General features: G+C 38.3%; 2 protein-coding genes across 3 annotated transcripts; both read left to right on the forward strand.

Moving 5' to 3' along the window:
- The first annotated feature begins 1145 nt into the window (after window positions 1-1145).
- Window positions 1146-5611, forward strand: LOC146483142 (uncharacterized). Its single transcript, XM_085106187.1, has 6 exons — window positions 1146-1190; window positions 1322-1402; window positions 3234-3288; window positions 3510-3713; window positions 4356-4496; window positions 5482-5611. The coding sequence occupies exons 1-5, from the start codon at window positions 1146-1148 to the stop codon at window positions 4490-4492; spliced, it is 522 nt and encodes a 173-aa protein (XP_084962313.1). The 3' UTR covers window positions 4493-4496; window positions 5482-5611.
- A 4488-nt stretch (window positions 5612-10099) lies between these two features.
- Window positions 10100-20679, forward strand: LOC146483143 (uncharacterized). 2 transcript variants are annotated; one of them, XM_085106436.1, is made up of 7 exons: window positions 10100-10190; window positions 15772-15852; window positions 16705-16753; window positions 17030-17254; window positions 17808-18011; window positions 19218-19349; window positions 20400-20679. In XM_085106436.1, the coding sequence occupies exons 1-6, from the start codon at window positions 10122-10124 to the stop codon at window positions 19343-19345; spliced, it is 756 nt and encodes a 251-aa protein (XP_084962562.1). In that variant the 5' UTR covers window positions 10100-10121; the 3' UTR covers window positions 19346-19349; window positions 20400-20679. The 2 variants fall into 2 exon arrangements, with proteins under 2 accessions (XP_084962562.1, XP_084962563.1); XM_085106437.1 differs by lacking the exon at window positions 10100-10190 and adding an exon at window positions 13207-13279.
- The last annotated feature ends 1984 nt before the right edge of the window (window positions 20680-22663 follow it).

The raw sequence follows: 22663 nt of genomic DNA on the forward strand, positions 1-22663 counted from the left end.
CGCGAACGGGACTTTGAGCGCGATGCTCAACGAGTTTGCCTACAAATTCTGAAGGTCTCTGAAGAGTCTCTTGGCCGAGACGAAACGCCGCGTCAGACTAGCCACGAACATTTCACAAGTATTTGACAATTTTTCAATTCTTTATTGTATAAATTTCAACTCGTGTACGTGCGGTTGGGAATCCTTCTGCGATAGAGGGCCAGACTGCTAACATCTTGAATTTGCGAACGGGACTTTGAGCGCGATGCTCAACGAGTTTGCCTACAAATTCTGAAGGTCTCTGTAGAGAGTCTCTTGGCCGAGACGAAACGCCGCGTCAGACTAGCCACGAACATTTCACAAGTATTTGACAAACATCTTTATTTGTCATATTCCTTGCAAACGCGATTGTCTTGTTCTAAATCGGCTTACGTATAGTTAGTTCCTTGATCGTTAGTTTTATGCCAGAAGCAATGTCAACGTTGTCGAATGAACTGATATGAATACCGTCGCTGGTCTTTTATTAATGACATCCATGGAGTATGATCGATTTTGAAACGAAATTTAAAAAAAAACGAATAGTCTTGAAATTTAATATTTTAGGTAACCTTTGTTTGATTAGTTTTGCCACGTTTTGTGGATGATTAATGTTATAAGGTTAAGGTGTGTGTTGCCTTTGAAATGAAAGTTTTCTTCATATGGTATTTTCTCATATTTGTGTTGAAAATAAAATTCAATTTTTCTTGTCAAGTCTTGCACTACGAAAAATAATCGAAAATTTTATTTTGGCAATACTTTAGAGGACTGGATTAAACGGCAAGTAGCTAGACCTCTTGTAGGTCAGAACAACCCAGAAAACCATTGAGTAAGACTGGAAAGTCAAACGCATGAAGTTTTTTTTAACAAAACTATCATAAAATGCTGATTTATCTGAGCAGAATCGGAGTGGTTGTTTATCGTAATTTTTTAAATTCCATTCGTGTCACACGCTTTTCAAGAACAGAGACGTTATTTCGATCCCTTTAAACAAAGAAAAAAATAAATGGGACAATATAATCAGCTGTGCGCGTGCGCTCTTTGTTTCTTTTAACTTTTTTTAAAACTGTCCTTTAATTCCTAACTTCCCTGTTAAACATTAAATTTTTTCCACAACGTAACAAGGGCGAATGACCGTATTCGTTCTTGAGACTTCCTGCAAGGCATATATAAGGGTGAGGGATTGTGACTGTGTTGTGACTTATCTGTGGGGTTTTAGTCAAAGCATTTGCCCTCGTGCCAGCTCAGCTCACGCATGTCAAAACAGTCTCAAGTACTATTCTAATTAATCTGTGTTTCTTTACAGATGTTTCTACGAGCCATTTTCCTAGTTTTTGGAACATGCGTCGTGTGCAGCGTTTATGGAAAAAGCATTAACCCTGTTCAGGTAAGAAATACGACTTCATCAGTCATCATTTTATGAAATGAGAGACCGTCCCAGATATAATCACAAGGCTTAAGCATAGTTACTTGAGGGGCTGGTTATGAAACTTTGCCATGAAAACAATGGTGCTGCGGTTTATATTGGAAGGGCCGCGACCCTGCACAATCCTTTGTTTCAACGTTCACACCACAGTTGAATATCTTAACTAAAATGTTTTCATTGGTCAGTTGCTCCAACGCATTCCAAATTCTATTGTTGTTTGTGCAGGGTCAAGGCCAAAATGGCAAACAAAAACATATAACAAAGAAGTTTGTCAGGTTTTATAACCATTGCCTTTAATTAACTATGGCTTAAGCAGCTGCGAAAAGCAAGCTTGGAAAAGAATTCAGGCTTGAACGGGATTCGAAGCCCTGACCTCTGCGATGCCAGTGCAGTACTCTACCACCTGAGTTATCAAATTAAAGCAAATTGGAAGTTGTTCATTTTGTGCTGATGGTAACATACCCCAATATGTGAAGACATTAAAGTGAAATATATCAAATTCAAATATATAAATTGCGGATGAAAACATATATCACTGAGTGCCATCACAGTTATGCACACATAACATAAGCTAAACGAAAGCCGAAAAAATTGACAGCTCCCAGCTCGCCCAAGAAACACAAAATAATGGGAACTGAAAACATGGAAACTCCAACTTTAACTTCAACTTCAACTTTATTAATTTCTAAAACCTTTGTTACAAAAAATAAATACACACAACCCGCATATAGCAAAGGCTGATCATGATCGAGGCAGGTTTTGCAAATTAGAGTCAACAAGTAGTTTAATTAAAAAATTACAGAGAAACTAGAGAAATGACGACAGTAAGGTCAGAGCAGTATCAGTGAAATTCAAAAGGGAAATGCTGCCGATATTCTTTGATGTTCTAGCACTGATCTCATGCAGGGTGAGCAGTAATACTCATGATAGCATCTCATTCAGGGGGTAGTAGTTATACTTATAGCAAAGTGCACTTAGCCGCTTCATTCATGCTAGATCTCTAGAATCCGTAATGACACTCTAGCAGAAGTAATGATAGCGATGACTTTATCAACCACTCAATTGAAACTTGTTTTTCGGTAACCATTAATCAACTTAATAAATATAAAAACCAATATAAAATATACATTAAGTGGTCCACTAAGCTCGTGAGAGCTTTACCTTGCTTCCTTTAGCTCCTCCTACTCTTTGAAGATTTCCCATAAGTATAACACAGGGGCGGCGTGTGATGATGCCTTAACGATGCCCAAGCATCACACAAAATGAGGCCTTCGTACAATTCACGCGGTAGTACTAATCTTCTTTGGAATTCCCTTAGTGTCAATGTTAGGACCATTTGCAACGAAACCAATTTTAAAAAACATGTTAATAGTATTCTTAGTTATAATGCTAGTCTAGAAAGTTTTGAAATTTCTAGGACATTTTAGCTATGACCACTTGTAATACACATAATTTAATTTATTTTTTTAATTTATTTTGGGGCTGAAATGAAAACTACTGCTTTGGCGGTACGTGTGTCTACCCAAAAGAGGTCTTACTTACTCACTCACTCACTCACTCACTCACTCACTCACTCACTCACTCACTCACAGTACTTGTTCAGTTCTTCGTAACTTGCCCCGAAAGAACAACTGTTTAGCTTTGACAGTGAGTGGTCAATAACTTACATGGCTACCATGCAACCACAATTAAGGAATACTGGTGTAAGAAGACCTATTTTAACTGGTTTGATACTTGATACTTGTAACGAATTAATTGATATACATATCAATTGGTTTCTATTTAAATTTAGGAGCTAAAGGATGATTTTGACAAGCGTGGTTATTTCAAGATACAAGAGCTAGAGAGTAAGTTTTTTTTGCGTTGTATTGAGTGAACTGCTGGAGTTGAATTAACCATAGAAATATTGGCACCAACTGTAAATGTAAGGCCGGAGAAGACAGCCACAGTTCCTTTTTGAACTGTATAGGCGCATATGTTTCAAATCTGTAAATAACCAGGGTTACCATAGCTTCTCCCTGAAAAAGTACAAATCATTGACTAACATCGAAAATTTATTAACTTACAGAATGCAGTAAAGGAAGGAAAAAGAATGAAAAATGGTGGAAGGTTAAAGAAGTGACGGGCGAAAATCCCTTACGAGGCATTTGCTCCTGGTGTCAATGTACAGCAGAGCGCAAAGAATATTGTGAAGACCATGGCTTTACCTGCTTCCCAATTCCAGGGTGCATAGAGTATGAAAAGAAGTCTAAACACTGCTGTCCAAAGTGCAGTATGTATCTACAACAACGGATTAAAACTGGGTGATGAGGAGTACCACTCCGAGGTCCTCTCCCTCCCCCCCCCCCCCCCTCCCCCGCTCACCACAATTTGAAATTGTCGGGGTAAAGTCGCAGTTATACCTCGGGTCGCCAAACAGCCTGACCCATACTTTATTTCGGTATCACATCAAACATTTATTGAATACAACTTCTTCTGTCTCTCGTTGGATGAGATGTTTGTCCATTCAGTGCATTGTTTGTTAGGTTTATTTAACTGTGTCAGTACTAGCGACGATGTGAAGCTAAGATTCTAGTTTATGAAAACAAAAACATGGCTCCCGACTGCAGGATCGAGCTTAAGTGCAGTGCCAACTTCTAGAAAGCCGCACGTTTACCGAATCTACAAACATTTTACTTTAGGCCAAAAGTTAGCCTGTTGTTATGTACTTCTAGACAGCCCTAAACCCTAAAATTGATCAGACGGTCCCACATGTACCTACCGTAATACTACTTTACGCCAACAATGACATTTGAAAGTATAATGTAATAGTGGAATCTGAGATCTAAAGCTAAAGTATTAACAGCACTGTTTCACGAACAATATTATCATTTTCACATAGTGATGTAACATGTACTAAAATGTCTTTTTTCAGAAAGAAGGACTAGGAAGAAAATAGCAACGGAAGAAGTGTTCACAATATCAGTTACAGAAGCTCCAACACCACCTCCACCTCTCTTCCCCTTTGTTTTCGGCGACACCGATGAAGACAAGCTGAAGGTTAAAAGTTAAAAGGGTAAGACAATTCCAGATTCTTTTACTGGGCATCCGCGTTGCACCTCAGGGTGTTTTTATCTTAAATGAATTTCACTGGAAAATTTGAATGGGAACGTAACCCTCTTAGTAAGAATAACGATTTCCTAGGGTGAGGAATGAATTCAACCACACCCACTGAATAGACTACGAATAGCCCCTTACTTTTCCTGGTCAAAAGTCTGTCAAGCCTGGTGAAATCTGGTTGAACCAGATTTACCAGGGTTTAATTAGAAAGTAAGACTGGTAACAAGCCTGGTAAGCCTGTTTTACCAGAATGTGCTGGTAAGTTTGTCAAGAATTATCTGAAAAGTCTGGTGAAGGTGGTTTTGGCATACAAACGAGAACCTGAAAACCCAGGCTTTACCAGCCTTTCAGGGTAAGTGTGGTTAAAGAGCTTTGGATGCAAAGCCTGGTTAGACTGATTTTCACAGACTTTCAGGGTAAGTGTGGTTAGTAAATACGACCTGGAAAGATAGATTTAGACTGGTTTTCTGAGTTAAAGAGTACCTAGTGCTGTAGTACGAAAATGGAACCTGAAAACCAGCCTATCCGAGGTTTTCCAGGCTCTCAGCTGATCTTTTTGGAAAAAACGACCTGAAAAGCCTGATAAGTCAAATTTCGAAGGATTTTTTTATAAGCACTGATATGACAGCAGCTCCTCACAACAATAAAGAATTGGGGGGTTTTGGTAAAAAGGACCGAAAAGAAAATCTCACGAATGAACAAGAATTCTAGCTATGCATGAAACTGTGAATAGCACTGAAGCACTGATCGAATTCTTGACAATTCAGGGATAGAGTGGTTTTTAATTGGGTGCCGAAAGTAAGTTCGCGTTTGCTTTGGTTTTAACTTTACCTAAAGCACTGTGATTGGGTAGCAAAACGCGCGCCAATTTCTCAACCAATGCCAAGCAAAGTCAATACCAACTTAACTTACTGACTTATACATTTATTTTCTAATTACAGATGCACCACTCATTGAACAATTGCGTGAGAGCTTCTTTACGATTCCTCAAGCCTTGGATTTTGGAATTATAGTTGACGCTTTTGTTCATTTTGTATTATTTAAATGTAAATCAAAGGAATAAAGTGTTTGATTGATGCTGTCGAAAATGGTTATGGATTTCATTGAATTCGATACCCATCTGACTTTTTTTCATTCTGCGAAAATGTTTGTGCATGCAACTGTTCTATTATTTCTCCTAACGTCCAGGGGTGAGTTGCATAAAATTTAACGCCGGGCGTAACTGCTAACGCCAGACCTTCAGCCCAGTCAAATTCAGTATTTTAACGTCTGACGATAGCATTTACGCCCGCCGTTAAGTTTTATGCAACTCGTCCCAGGAGTTTAGGGGTGATTAGAAAATGGTAGCAGAATTTTGAAATCTATCTCCAAAATGTCATTGTTGGAGAGCGCTAGCCTTAGGGAGGATTTTAAACAAAGCAAAATGAAATTTAAAAAAAATACTAACACTTACTACCAGAGACTCGGCGGAAATACCAAGTTATCGCACTCGATGAAGTAAAACGCAATTTAGTCCTACTCTCTTACTATACACCTTAGCTTATTAGAAGCTTTATCAGCTATCTTTCACAAAGGCCCAAGATGCCCTCCACCCCAAACAGAGACGCGGAGAAACGCCAGTTTTTAAAACGTGATTCAAGCGACAATAAAGGAGGCTTAATTTATAAACGTGAGATTACCAGTTACCACAGGCGATGAGGTGAAAACTTAAATATTAATTTGATCTTTAATAGCCTTGCCAATGTTTGCTGTCATAGGAAGAAATGTCAAAAATTGCATTTGATCAATGAGTATGTTTACTTCCAGAGAAAGCGACTCTCCCTAAGAACCTCATATTCAATTTTATCTGGAAAATAGATTTGGCCTGATAGCTCTTCCATCAACTTCTCTTGGCAAGTAGGTAACACACACTGATGAATTACGAATGGAGAAATCTACTTTTCTTAAAATTTTCTGATTCGAACATTTCAAAACCCGGGCTGAGTTCAAAACCCACTACTGCAAGAATACAGATCATTCAAAACCTCCTATAATTCGCTGGTTATAAACGATCACCTTTCACGTTTATAATATGATGAATTGCATTCATAAGCTTTAATTACTGTAATAAATCTAAGGGCACAAAGTTTATCTACTTTGAGCACTTAACGCAACATGCGATTTAGCCCAAGTTCAAAGGAATAAATTGCAAAAGTGGCTCGTACACACAGGCTCTTCTACATATCAGTAGTGGAAAGTTTCACCCATCATCTGTGAAAGTCTGTTAAAACATTTGGGAGCAATTCAGTTTCTGTTCCACAAGTGAAAGGTGAAAGTTGTGACTTTCAACTAACACGGCCATGCAGTGCTAACACGGCTATGCAGTTTTGATTTTGTGTGTACGTGTATTTAGTATCTGCGTTTAAAATAAAGTTCTGTCATATAGAATAGTATAGCCTGCGAGCAAGCCCCCCACCCCCAAGCTAGAGAGCTTGCTCGCAGGCTAAGAATTGTAATACGGTAATATATTATCACAACTTTGTAATAATAGTAGCAGTGTAGTTGTTGTATTATTATTTTTTTTCTTTTCTTTAACTATTTGAAAAGTGTAATAAGTATTTATGTAGTGAAATAAAGTTCTTCTTCATTAAAAAAAAAAAAAAAAAAAAAAAAAAAACTAACACGGCCATATCTCCGTCGGAACATGTCACCAAAGAATGTTAGCAACAAACCAAGAAATGAGAAAATTTCTCCACGGAAAGAGATTAAACGTTTCTTTCCAATTTGATCCTGATAAAAACGCTGGAAGAGTTTTTAAAGCTGTCATTTAACGAGCTAAGTCCATCACATTTAAACGAATTCATTGTCCACCATGTTTTTTTCCTTAGCCGCTTACCAGTTCATTTATTGGCTCAGACCACTTACATTTTCTCGGCAAGTGATCAATGCTGCTAGTGTTTTGACTAGCAGGCGTTTCTGGCTTTTGTAAGTTGAGGAACAGATATAGGCCTGTTAGTGAAAAAGTTGGCAGCACTGATCAAAGAGTGTTCGATTTTGTCGGCAAAGATTTTTTTCGTATGGTCTACGATTTCTTTATACTTAAGGACGGTGCCTACTAATACCGAAGTATTTTTGCGCAGTTAATGACTATGCGGGAAAAACAATCTTAACAAGGGCTATGGAAATCCAAAAAGAAAATTATGGGTAACCACGCATTTTTTAGAGACAATTAAGCAACAATTATTATAAAAAGCAGTAAAATATAAAGCAATGTTTGGTATTTTCTTCCAAATTTAAGCTTTATTATGTCTGAAAAATGCATGGTTATCCCCAATTTTCCAGTTTGGATACTAAGAGCACTTGCTAAGTTCTGCTTTCTTCTCATAGTTTTAAACCGCGCAGAAATATCTATGTATTAGTAGGCACCACCCATAGAAACCCGAGTATCACAAGATGCGCAGAACGTGTGCGCAGTAGCAATAGCAGGCACCGTCCTTAAAGGCCACAAAACGCTCAGAAGAAAAATTATGGTTTAAATAAATCACTACAGAATTAATTTTGTGACCCATCATTCTTGTCATTAGTGTCAGCGGCACAACATTCATTTGTACCCTTCATATTCACATCGCCGCAATTACCACCATAATCACCCATTTGCTTCGTATGGTCTCTCTCTTCTTTACTAGGGCTAAAACGTTCAGTACGAAATTCATGGGTTCTCTTTAGCACCTTAATAATTATACACTGAAGAGTTAATCCTCTGACCAATCATTTTTGTCATTAGTGCTAGTGGCACAACTTTACTGTATCCTTCTTGTTCGTCCTACTGAATGAGACAAAAACTATGGCGTATTTAATACTGGTGGGTGATACGAAATTTCTTTGTCGTTTAATCCAGCTGTTCATTTTATTTCTATAGCGATAACACAGACAATACCCTATTGCGCTTTTGTCGGAAGGCACGGACGATAAAGCCTTTTCATCAATACAAGTTGTCTTTTTTCTTTGAGCGGATTAGTAGGAACAATTTCCAGGGTTTGTGCTATCAAATTATTTAGTTTTCATTCTCTCGCAAATAACCGTCAATTCATTCTTGTCGTTCAGACAGAACATTCTCACGTACGGTTTTGTTTTTGTTTTTGGACAGAAGCCTTAGCACCTCAAAGCTCTCAGTAATTTTCAATCATACAACTTGTTCAGTGTCTTGCTACAGCTGTCTACGTAATTTTCTCCGGATGCGCAATTTTTCCGCTTTCTGTTGCGGGTGAGACAAGCTTCACTCTAAGACTGAGGCGGAAATACAGAATACATGCTCAAACAGTTTAAGGCCTGTGTTAAGGGCTTTTAAGAGGAAAAATAGTTTATTCGAGACAACTTTAACAAAGCGAATAACCGTCAATTCATCCTTGTCGTTCAGACAAGGTTCATTGTTGGTTTTGTTTTGTTTTTTGAAGGAAGCCGCAGTACATAAAAGGTCTCAGTAATTTTACATAATACATCTTGTTCAGTGGCTTGCTACAGCTATCTGTGTAATATTCTCCGCATGAGCGATTTTTCCGGTTTTCGTTGCTGATGAGACAAGCTTCAGTGTAGGACTAAGGGGGAATACAGAATATACCAGTGGCTCGTCCTCGGTGTCTTCCTCTCCATTCCCAACAAAACGACCGAATTCTGCCAGAACTGTTAGGGAACAGGGTTAAATGGTTTGAATTTTCGTGAGAGTCGTGCAAAGTTAACAGGTTAACACATTTATCAGCCATTTTAGGCTATAGTTGTAGTTAATTTGTCGTTTCCTTTTGCCAATAACAGGAAGATTTTCCAGCTTGATAGTTAAAGCGGCCTTTCAGCTGTTTACCTAGCATGTCGAAAGATAGTCGCTATTGTCTGCTATGCACGTTACACTGAAAGTCGCTATAAGTTTATAAGCTTTCATTTGTAAGAGAACTTTGTAAGGCAACAATCAGATTAGACGAGAAAGCAAACTATAGCGCAAGTTTCTTATGCCATAGATCATTGGGTAAGGCTGCCTCTCAAGGTTTCCATGGAAACTTTGCTTTAAAAGTGAATTTCCTTCGAAGAAACTTAAAAGAATTTTATTTGCAGGTGAATAAATTTGTATCATCACGTGAAAGACTTCTTAAATGAATTCTATTTTTAGCATGGGTAGCGAAAAGATATCTCATTGTAAATGGATAGCTTCTTTATTATTGGTCCAATAGATGTCGTCCTGAAGTTAAATTGCTTTTCGCCACAAAAATATAACCAATAAATGAAATAATACTGAGAAAATTACGTTGCTGACTTGATATGAACAAAATGGATAAATTTGTATATTAACTTGACCTTACGTGTTAATCTCATTCGAACTGGTTTACTGGTAGACAATGTCACTTATAATATTGGCCCAATAAATGTCATCCAAACTGAACTTAAATCGCTTTCATTATCGCGACAAAAAAAATAAATAAATAAATAAATAAACGGAATAAAACTAAGAAAATTGCGTTATTGACTTGATATAAAACAAAAGGATAACCTTTGATAGCAAATAAATCTTTAAGACAATCAGCAGGTTATAAAAGTCTTGTGCACTGAGAGCGTAATGATCAACGCACGGCAATTTAGGTTGCGATTAACGAGTAAGCTACCTAGAACACCCTTGTTTCCAAAGGTAAGAGATGCAGTCTTATTTCTTTGTGGTAAAAACGTCACTATTTTTTATATTCTGTGAAATCTCCTGTAAACACAGTTGTCCTATTCTAAATCGGCTTACGTACTGAGTTGTTGTTGGTTAGTTTCATGGCAAAAGCACGGTCAACATTGTCGAATGAGAGTGAATACGGTCGCTGGTCTTTAATGCCGTGGAGTACTTATCAACAAAAAAATTGAAGTGAAATTAAAACGAATGGGCTTCCAACTTTAAATTAACTTTCCGCCTGAATTAAGATCAAAATTAGGAAATGATTTTTGTTTAATTAGTTTTCCACACTTTGTGGATAATTCAGATATGATAAGGCCGAGGTGTGTGCTACCTTTGAAATGAAACCTCATTTGCTTATCTCCATGTTTTTTCCTCATCTTTGTATGAAAAATAAAATTCACCTTTCTTTTCAACGCTTGCACTGAAGAAAAAACTAATCTGTCAGTACTTAAGGCGGGGGTATACCTGAAAGAAGTTTTCACGCCGCTTAAAATCGAAATAAATGGAAATATTTCGTTCGAGTTTCAAGCAATACGAAAACCCTATGCTCAAAACACAAATCAATGTTTTGGGGTGTTTTGTAAATTTTTTGGTGATTTTTAGGTATATTTGGGAGGAGATAGGTTTTCTCAAAAGAGTAGTAAAACTTGGAGAAATATTAATAAGAAATAGTTAAGATTTGATGTAGTTTAAAAATTATAATTTGAAGTTAAAAATTGATATAGGGACACACAAACAGTCCCCTACCAACCTGGTGTGCTCTTGGGTTGGGGGCAGCAGTCTGTTGGTGTTCCAAAAATAATTTTCTTTCTCTTATCCCTTCTTTAAACCTCTTAAAATTCCATTCAAATTTACGTACACCCCCACCTTAAAAGGGATAAAAATTAATTCTGGCGATACTTTATTAAAATAAATACTGAATAAGGCGACATCTGGGACAAGTAGCTACAAGCCATTGCAAGAAGAGTTGAGTTGGCACTCTCTGTTATTGGGTACTTTTAGATACACACCACTGTCTCTCTCTTGTAGCTCAGAGCAGCGCAGAAAACCTTTGAATAAGAGGAAAGTCAAAGGCATAAAGTTTTTTAATAGAGCTATCGTAGAATACTGGTTTAGCTCAGTGGAATCGGAGTCGTTTTTAGTGAAGTGTTTTGTTTTAAAAGTCCCTTCATGTCGCACGCTTTTCAAAGGACAGAGACGCTTCATAATGGATCCCTTTAAACTTAAAGAAAAAGTACGTGCACGGGATAATACAATGAGCCATATACGTGTACACCTTTTGTTCCTATTAACGTAAACAGGAACTAGTACGCGCAATAGGTTTAATTAGAATGGTCACACTTCAGGGGTTTGTCGCGGTCCATAAAAGATTCCAAAGTTGAAACCATCTTGCCCGGCAACCGTTGCTTACTGGAACCACAGCAACGAAGACTGCACAGTTAAGCTTAACCACGATTTCAACGTTAAGGCTATTATAATACATCATGATATTTAAATACTACCACAGGGAAATTATTGCTGGCTTAAGCTTTCAAGCTTATACAGTGTACCTTTTTTTTCAATTCATTTGCATGAGAACTTTGTCGGCTCCAAATCTTGGAATTCAAAATTATATTTAATTGAACCGTTCCAGCGCAAATGACCGGGATGCATTAATATTGGCTAGCAATCAGCTTTTTGTTGGTTAAGAATAGTTATTGCTTAATTTCTCGGCTTGATCATTCGTATACTAGCTAGATTGCATTTTTAATTAAATTATCATTTAATTCTAATAGCCCGCCATTAATCTTACAGGGGATATTACCCGTCGGATCTGCAATCGCACAAATAATAATTAGATAGCTTTGTTTAACTTCGCTGATTCTGGTATTTGCTCCATTAAAAACACATCACAAAAAATGTCAAAGTTCGATAAAGATGGGATGGCGGAGGTAATTAATTTTCCACCAAATCATACACGTACCAGAACTGTAGACTCGTGAAGAGCTATTAGAATTTAAAGGTCGTAAATTAAACTTCGCTCCCGGCAAGTAATACGTCAATAATTTGCACGTACTGAGAAGTGCAGGCTGGAAAATTCCAGCCGCGAACCGTCCTATACTTTAAGCAGCCCGTCTATTTTTGTCGCTCCATGGCCAGGAAATGGTCAATGTATATACAGTGTATACGTCACGTACATTTTCAGTTCCTCAGGAAGTCGTTGGTTGAAATTCCGGGTACTTCAATCAAGTGTAGTTTTACTTCCCTTTCTCCCACGTTCATTACAATAATCTGCAGAACAACGAAAATCAAACTAGTCTTTAAAACGTCAAAACAAAACCATAATTAGAACAGAAAAGTTTTTCCCTCACAATCAGTGGAGGTTACAAAAGGTATCGAGCAGTGTTTCGTATAGCAAGGGCGGACTATTTGGCTGATCAGTGTAAGGTGTGCTTCTAACTAACCAGCGAAACACTTGAATGAAACATTAAGTTCAGAATTTTCTTGTTTATTTATTGCGCAGAAGAGTCTGCATTTTTGTCTAACTCCTACGTGTATAATGTCAGCTAAAAAAGCATGCGGAAACGTTAAAGAACCAGAGGAAACGAGAAACCAAAATGACGCACGTAACTTTTGAAGTCAAGCCGTGAAACTATTTGGCAGGTTGCCTAAAGCAAAACTAAAGCAACATCTTTGATCGAGGTCAAGGTTTCCATGCAAAATCCCCTTTAAAAGTCCGGAAAAACTTCTACGAGTTTTATTTTGAATTCCTCACATGTCAATCTCATTCGAACTAGTAGACGATATCACTTATTGATTATCGGTGCAATAACTGTCGCCTTAACTCAGAAGTTAAATTGCTTTCATTACCGCGTCAAAACAGGAAAAAAATAAACGGAATTATTAAGAAAACTACGTAGTTGAATTGATATGAACAAGAGATCTTTTGATAAGAAATGACGTCTCTTTGCATGCATAATTTTCTTTAAAGCAATTATCAGGTTATAAAAGCTTTGCAGAGCGTTGATTAAAAATAGCGAGCAACAAGTGAGCTACCTAGAACGTTAAGTTCTTTCAAGGTAAGAGATGCTGTCTTATTTCTTTGCGGTACAAACACCAGTATTATGATGAAATTAGTTCTGTGAAATCTCCTGCAAACACAGTTGTCTTGTTCTAAATCGCATGCATGGCTTACGAACCGTTGCTGTTCGTTCCTTTTAATTTCATGCCAGGAATACCGTAAACATTGAGAATGAATACTCAAGTCTGCATCTTGCTGAGATGCATTGTCACCGAATTTTGACTTTTTAATCTCAAAATTTAAAACGAATTCAGTGAAAGTACGTTCTTGGAACCTAAACTTAACTTTTCCTCTGACTTTACGAGTCGAATTTGTTCGATTCGGTTTTTCACGGTCTGTGGATGACTAATATCAGAGACGCAAGGCGGGTGCTACCTTGAAATGAAAACTCTTCACTTAGATATTTTGTTCTTCTGCATGGTGCTTTTCCTTTACATTTGTGCGAAAAGTATAATTTAAACTTTCTTTTTAAGTCATACACTAAGGAATGTAGTCGTTCTTAAAAGGGATGAAAATTTATTCCGGCGATACTAAATACATTCGACGGCAATTAAAATGAATAGCTCAACTAGTCTCTTGTAGCCAAGAACAGCCAGGAACACTATTGAGTAAGAGGAACGTCAAGACGCACAGAGAGTGCAAAGTGTTTTTTTTTTTTAAACTACCGTAAAATACTGGTTTATCCCAGTCGAACAGGAGTGCATTTCGTGATTTCTCTTTCAAATCCATAAGTGTCGCATGCTTTTCAAGATCAGTGACGCTAAACCAACTCCGTCCCTTTAAACCAAGAAAAACTTCATGGTACAAAAGAATCAGCCATGCGTAATGTTTTTTGTCTATCAAATGACTTTAAACTTTCATAAAATACTAATTTATCCCGGTGGACAAATCATTTGTATTTCGCGAAGCTATAACACAATAGAATAGAATACTGAGTAGAGTAGAGTAGAGTAGAGTAGAGTAGAGTAGAGTAGAGTAGAGTACAGTAGAGTACAGTAGAGTAGAGTAGAGTACAGTAGAGTAGAGTAGAGTAGAGTAGAGTAGAGTAGAGTAGAGTAGAGTAGAGCAGAGTAGAGTAGAGTAGAGTAGAGTAGAGTAGAGTACAGTAGAGTAGGATAGAGTAGAGTAGAGTAGAGTAGAGTAGAGTAGAGTAGAGTAGAGTAGAGTAGAGTAGAGTAGAGTAGAGTAGAGTAGAGTAGAGTAGAGTAGAGTAGAGTAGAGTAGAGTAGAGTAGAGTAGAGTAGACTAGAGTAGAGTAGGGTAGAGTAGAATAACGTCGCTATGCTTTTTTAGATCAAAGAACGTGGGACCACAGAATTGTTGTGCATGTGCCTCGAGCTAGTATATTAAACTAACCATTCAATTAAATTAGCGAAAAAACAAACGCAATTTAAGTTTCTTTTAGGCGGGCGATAAAGAATAAAAAATGTTGTAGCACCGTTCAGCCGTCCTACAAATTGGACTTGTACTTTTAAGTCTTATTCGTTTTGCAAGCGGTGAGAATTTAGGTCAAGGTTTCCCTTTCACGGAGAGGAAGAAGTTAGGGGAGGGGAGGGTCTTGTTAGAAGATCACGAAGCAAAGTAAGCAAAACAATAAAGAACCGCCTCTCCCGTCCCCCACTCCCCCCCCCCCAAAAAAAAGGTGCTAATACCACTACAAACAAAAACATTTTCAGTCATACAAATGGTTAAAAAAATTGCTAACTTCTAACGTAGTTAGTTTAATCAAAGTTTATACGAATAGTCCTTTGCTTTTTGGAAATGATATTTTGCAATACTGGCTTGATTTTAAGGAAATATAATACTTAGCAAAGTAAAAAAAACCTCTGCCACTGTTCTATCACGTGTACTAGAATAGTACACGTTTGGAATTTGCCGTTTTTCTAAACTAACTTCACGATCGGTTTTCTAAACCATCGTTTGTGATTTTTAATGTTGCGCAAAATGCTAAAACTTTAGGATGTACAAAGTACGGCTTCTTAAAGGTCTGGTTTTGGGGGAAAGATGGCGAGGGGGTACTCCCAAGGATAGACTACACAGGCAGGCTCCGACCGAAACTGGGGTTCAATTCCTTTTTCAGGATAGAGGCATATCAAAGGGTAGGGTTATTCACGTACTTAAAAGGGCCTTTTAAAATATTTTGAACAGAATCACCGAAAAGAGATGCAGTGTTGCTAATGAAGGTTGCAAAACAGGTACATTTGCTATTGAAGGTATACGAAAGGGTTAACTTTCCGTCAAAAATGCTATATAAAAGGGTAAGGGACCCAAAGCTTGCATAAACGAAATAAAGACGCAGTGTATAATTTCACGGAACAATCATGAATGACACAAGACGTTTCTGAGCCACCCTGTAAGGTATAAGGGTGCGGGATTTTGACTGTGTTGTGACTGATTTTCCAGGTTTTACTAATAGCATTTGCCGTCGTGCCGGCTCACCATATCAAAATTGACTGAAGCATTGATCTAATTAATTTCTGTTTGTTGCAGATGTTTTTAAGAGCCGTATTTGTAGTTTTTGGAGTATGCGTAGTGTGGAGCATTTATGGGAAAAGCATCAACTCCGTTAAGGTAAAGAAGAAATAATAATAATAATAATAATAATAATAAGACATGCGTTTTGAAATCATCATCATCATCATCATCATCATTTTTTATCATTAAATGAGAGACCGTCCCAAACATGCCCACAATTTAAACAGTTGCGAAAAGAAATCCTTGAAAATATTTAGGCTTGAACCCACGACCTCTTACCCACGCGTAAAATGGGATTGGAAGGCCTACTAGTACACAAGTCCTACGTAAGGGAACTGGTCATAACAAGTTTGTTCGAATAGGACCCACCTTGTCTGGGGTAAGGGGGTTGTCGAAAAGACACCACCTATCTTATTAACATTACAGACAAAATTTTATTGGCTTTAAAAATTGAGTTGACACAGAAATATTCAGCTAGCAAGAGTCAGCATTGCTAGATAAACAAGAAAAGTGAGGTTTGAATCTCATTGTCATTTTTTATGCTGGATAGAGGGGTGGCTATGCAATAAAGACACCATCTTTTGAGGTTGAGGAAGGGGGGTGCAGGCAGAGACCACCATCTATTTTGTTGTTTCGTGGGTCCTGTTCGAGTGCAGTAGTTTTGACCACTTCCCTAACGCTCGTGTCTCTCTTTCATCTCGGTATTTCAACCAAGTTACCTTCATTTTTATTGCATTGGTAGCGGGTTAACATGATGATTTGGAGACAGTAGCGAAAAAAAGTGGGCCACACCCACCCACCGAAGTGGTCAATTATTTTCATTCCTACCAACTGAAATTTACGAAAGCTGGTGCAAGAAGATCGCGTTTTTGATGGTTTGGTCTGCGTGTGCCACTCATAATGAATTTAATTGGTCTTCACATGTATTTGCTTTCTTTTTAATTTCAGGAGCCAAAAGCTAATGTTGACTGGCAGGATTACTTCACAAGGGAAGAACGTAAGTTTTTTACATTGTATTGAGTAGATCTGGAGTTGAATTACCCATAGAAATATTGGAGCCAAGTGTTGATGTAAGTACAGGCATGGCTCACTTTTGGAAAGAGTGGAAGACTGGGACGAGAGTTGGCCATTCTATGACATGCCATGACCATTCTGCATGGTGTTTTGAGGCGAGTTTGGAATCTTTCGGGTAATTGTTTACATCCGAATAGGGCCCACACTCGATCCCAGGTGCTGCTTGTAAACCGAGTTTATTTTTGTTTTCTCGGCTTAGGTCGCGCCAAACAATGCAGATACAAGGGCCAACTCTACCCCCAAGGTGCCACCATTGACAAACCGGTCAGACCGGATTACGCACGGTGTGATCGATGCACGTGCATTGGAAAAAAATTTCGAAACTGCGCCAAGATTTTCGACTGTGAAATCGGTTTCCTGCCGTGCGGCAAAAAGGACTACGAATTTCCGGAAGGAGAGTGCTGCCCTATGTGCAAACGAAAAGGTGAGCAGAGATTTCTTCACAAGTGCGGGTTTAAGCGCTGTAGTTCGAGGGTGCGTTCTTTCCAACCGCAGCATTCTGGGATTGGCTTACTCAGAATAAGCAAATGCTATTTTTTACGTATGAGTTCTGCTCCGTTTTACGTAGTGAATGTCATAGTATTTTCGTAATCGTCTCCAAAACAAAGCAAATTGTTTGTTTGACTGATTCATTGATTCTTCCTTGTTTCTCGAAATGTTTTAGAGAGTATTGTCTTTAATCGTGTCCTAGCTTACCTTAATGAACTTTAAATTCTTTGCGAGAATCTATATGGGTTTAGTAAAATCCATACCCGTTTTCAGCATTTCAGACGACTAAAATGCTATACCCTTTGATTCCCAAATACCTATAAAGCTTATTTAGGGGAGTGCCCCACCCCTGGGGGCTTAAGGCCGTTAACCTGGTCTTATAAATAGGTAGGGTTACCAATCCTTCTCTCTGAAAGAGCTAACACAAGAGAGACATCCTCTCTTGGCTAACATCAGTGACTAACACCGAAATTATTTAAAATTGACAGATTGCAGTGAAGACAGGGAAGTGAATGAAAAATGGTGGAGGGTTAAAGAAACAACGGGCCAAAATCCGTTGCGAGGCATTTGCTCCCAGTGTGAATGTAAAGCAGACCGCAAGGAATATTGTGTAGACCATAGCTTTACTTGCTTCCCGATTCCTGGATGCATAAAGTACAAAGAGCAGAAAGACCAATGCTGTCCAAAGTGCAGTATGTATCTAATTTATAAAACAAACAAATGGGTAGCAGGGGGGAAGATCTTGGAAATAGCATAAGCCTAGCTTATAGATCCCGGGTAAATTACGGTAAAGATGAAAGTCGCTATTACAGCACAGGAAGCCACCTCACGAGACCTTTACTCTGTCTCGGCACTACATGGAACACTTCTGTATTCAGTCAAGGAGTTAGTAGGTTTCTTTATCGATATTCTAGGCCAAGATTTGAAGGTACGATTCCCGTCTAAAATAACAAACAGACAAAAAAACAAACAAAACAAAAACAACAACCAAAGACTCCCGGTTGTAGGATCGAACTTAGACCTAGCACAACTACCAGCTGAAGCCACTGACACCTTTAAATAATTTCAAGGGCCCGGCCGGTTGCATGAAGCATCTTAACTAGGTAAGTGGGAGTTTTCTTTAGTCGTTTCCAGTCTTCCAATGAATTTTCTCGCGCTCTCTCTGTGTTCTCTATCCTCAGTAAGCAACAGCCAAGGGATTCAATAGACCTTTCTCCAAAATGGCGGCAACAGATTTGAATGAGTTAAAATTGAACCGAATGAAAAAGTGATACCAGCACTGGAAAGGGCACCTTTACTTTAGTAACCTTGCACAGTTTCAGCATATTAGGTGTTATATCAGCTTAGGAAATGTAAGATGAAATTTGACAAATTTACAGACGTTTGTATGACTGGGGGTATACGTCATACCGGCCAGTCATACAAACGTCTGTAAATGTTTCATTTTTCAAGTTAAATTTTCTCAGCTGCTATTACACCTGATATGCTGAGACTTTGCAGGGTTGCTAAAGTAAAAGTGTTCTTTCTAGTGCTGGTATACATTTTTAATTTTAACTTATTTGAATTTTCGGCCGCCATTTTGGAGAAGGGTCTATTGCGCCGGAGATAAGCCCTCGGGAACACTGAAAATGGTTTGCCAAAAAACTCCCACTTATCTCAACATGTCTTATACAACCTACCCTGATCCTTATCTTATTATAGGCCAGTAAACGTTGTCGTGTTTTTAGCCGTAAAATTTACTGGAAAGCCCCACCTGTACAGCAGCTCAAACAGTAATCTGACTAGTCTGGGCCAAACCAAAAATTCAATGTTTGAAAATATAACTTAAGGAGTGCAATCTGCATTTCATATAATGATGTAACATCTACTCAAATGCCTTTTGTTTTTTTTTCTTTCAGTAAAATGGGCCGAGAAGAAAACAACAACGGAGGAATGGTTCACAATACCAGTCACAACAGCGGCTCCGTCGCCGCCACCTTTTCCTTTTCGCGATACCGATGGAGACGAACTGGAGGTCAAAAGTTAAAAGGGTAAGACAATCTTAAATGCGATTCTTGCAACTCAGTGTAGTGATTTTGTCTAAAATGATCTCTAATGGAGCGAGTTTTTTAATGGAAGCGTAACCTTCTTTCAGAATTGCGGCTTCTTAGGGCGAGAAATGAATTCAAATTACACCAACTTAAAAGACTGGTCCCTTAATTTTCTTAGAGATATCAAAGCGAACGAAACACTGACGCAAGCCCCCGGCGCGAAACTTTTCTCCTGCGAGAAGAGATGGGGCGTCAGCGCGCGGAGGCGCGCAAAAAAAATGAAGTTACTATGACTTCTCCCAGCTGAGTAACTGAAACCACGTGCACTCGAGACGTACTAGGTTCTTTATTGTCAGGTTTGGAGAAGCAAAGATGGTCTCTATGAACTCAGACTAATGCACCATTCCCTTCCAAGGCTTAAACACGTTTAAAAGCTGTTTAGTTAAACACAGTTTAAAATTGTTTCCTTCATAAGAGCTGCTTTCGGATTTTTGTCAACTACAGATTTAGCACAAATGAAAGAACAAGTAAAGTTTACTTAAATCATATGTCAAATCCAATGTTCCAGCTTTCTGTTGCCGATTTTCATTTTGTTAAAACCTGGTTTAATTAAACATGTTTCGTTGGTGTGAATGGGGCTTAAGACACATAACACTTTCTTGTCAGCCCTACTTTGTGGCCCTCACTGTTGTTTTGATTGGTAACTCCCATTATTTAATAGAATAAGATGCTGTTGGGAACGAAACAGAAATCTGGAAAACAATGGGTCAGTTATTAAAAGACAGTTTAGAACAAAACCACGTTCTAAGCCATTTTCAATTTTGCCAACAATCATATCTAAACATTGTCTACTGCCGACGGTAACAAGAAGGCTTGTATCCCAGACCAGAAAACCATTTATCTACTAAAAATAAACCACTTTTAAACAGATTGTCTTAAGCCGCGGCCCAAGTTAGACTCTGTTTAAATAACTGGCCCAATGTCTTTTACAATATTGCCGAGTGCAATGAAAAAAAATCATTTTAGTGTTCATATTTGTATTTTTCGCAGGTGGACTAAACAACGTTTCTACCATAGTACATGGTATTTTTGAGTCACAGCACGCCTGTAAAATAATTAAATAACACGTGACTTCAAAAAGCGGTATTTATATCAGTGTGACTGTAACGAGCTTCGTTATGTGACTCTATAACGCAAGCTAGGTGAAGCTATTTATACTGAACAAGAGATTGTCCTCTTTGGTTTAATCTGTCACATTAGGCTAATTCGTGTTTAAAAAAGTGATTATTGTTGAAATAAACGCTGGTAAATAAAGAGAATTGCAATTTTATGTCTTTGCCAAGTTCTATTCTATTTTAGTATAAATCTACAAGCGCTCTATCATGAATGTTGTTCTCTTATTGGCTGGCTACTCACTATCTATTCTGTTGTAGATAGTGAGTAGAGTGAGTAGCGCGTGGCATGACCTATTTATATCGTTATTCAATAAAAACGTGAACCTTTCTTGTTGTTACGTTTTGAACGACTGGTAGATTCATACTAAAACGATTAGATCATTCACTCTCGATTTCTATGCGTGATAGTTGATTCGGGCCTCGCCCTCAGCTCATCAACTATCACGCGATAGAAATTTCGAGCTCATAATCTAATTGTTAACTATTCCAACATATTCCAACAATGTCTTCCCGCTGCTTAGCTTGCTCGTACACGCATGCGCAGTGCTCACAAATAACAATCCACCTCACTGAAAAGGACGGCGACTGGTACATTTACCCAGAGTTCTTAGCGTACGAGGACCCTTAAAATGAACAAAAAAGTTCTAAAAACTTCAAACTTAGCATACGTATTGTTTTTAGTACAGGGATGAATTTTGCCAAAAATATTACTTTTCATGTACTATTGGCTGTGTTAGGTTCGCAAGGAATTGTGGTTAAATGTAAAGCCGCCATCTTTTTTTCGTATAACCCAGTGACTGACTACCTTTATGTAGCAAACTCGCAATCTAATTGGCTACACAAGGACATCCTAATTTTCGATAAACCTCCCGGGAAACACGCGCTTGGAAAATTCCCAAACTGACAAACCAACTTGCTAGAATCTTTAATTATCCTTTATCAAATTTCTCTGATGAAAAGATTGGTCACCGGGTTATGCTAAAACAATAAGACGGCTAGCTCTCGGTGTAACGACCTTCAACCGATAGAAACCGAGAGCTGTATAATATGCCATCTCATTGTGGAGAGGCGGTCTCTACCGAACGACCAGTTTATATCCACGGGAATCAAGAGAAGATCAAGAATCCCTTTTGAAGCGAAGGAATCAGTTAAGGTTCCTGTCAGAGAAGAATTCCGTTATCACGGTGAGGCATTGTTTAATCATTACGCTGTGAAAAGGGGTCTAACTGAGTTTGAGTCTACGGCAAAAACCGTCAACAGTGACTGTTCATATCGTTGATACGAAAGCAGTTGAGGAACGTTCATTTTTTCAGGGGACCCGCTATTAGTAATTAGTAATTATGTTGTGGAATATAATGGTTTTTAGCTTTTAATGTTCAAGATGAGTGGACTGTATTTTGGGCAGTATGTTTTTGTGACACTAGTTCAGTATATAAATGTAAATATATGAAACATATATTTTGAAATGCGGATGAAAGACCAAATAGAAGAAAGACCTCGCTGTCACTACGCAACATAAGCAGTTGCGAAAAGCAAGCCTGAAGAAAATTCAGGCTTGAACGGGATTCGAAGCCATGACCTCTACGATGCCGGTGCAGTGCTCTACCAACTGAGCTATCAAGCCAACTGGGAGCTGGCCATATTGTGAGTTCGTAAATAATATACCCGTGAAGGATGAATAAATAAATGTAAATATATGAGACATATATTTTGAACTTCGGATGAAAGATCAAATAGAACCGAAAGATCCTCGCAGTTACTACGCAACGTAAGCAGTTGCAAAAAGCAAGCCTGAAATAAATTCAGGCTTGAACGGGATTCGAACCCATGACCTCTGCGATGTCGGTGCAGTGCTCTCAACCGAGCTATCAAGCCAACCGTGGGAGTTGGTCATATTGTGAGTCCGTAATATACCCGTGAAGGATGAATAAATAAATGTAAATATATGAAACATATATTGTGAACTGCGGATGAAAGATCAAATAGAAGAAAGATCCTCGCAGTTACTACGCAACTTAAGCAGTTGCGAAAAGCAAGCCTGAAAAAAATTCAGGCTTGAACTAGTTCAGTATATTACTGTACGAAATGATCTAACCTTTGCGTTTGCGCTTGAAACATACATGTAACACGTTCCGATCC

Source organism: Pavona decussata, unplaced genomic scaffold (assembly GCF_977016875.1).
Source record: "Pavona decussata unplaced genomic scaffold, jaPavDecu1.1 SCAFFOLD_40, whole genome shotgun sequence".
Taxonomy (NCBI): Eukaryota; Metazoa; Cnidaria; class Anthozoa; order Scleractinia; family Agariciidae; genus Pavona; species Pavona decussata.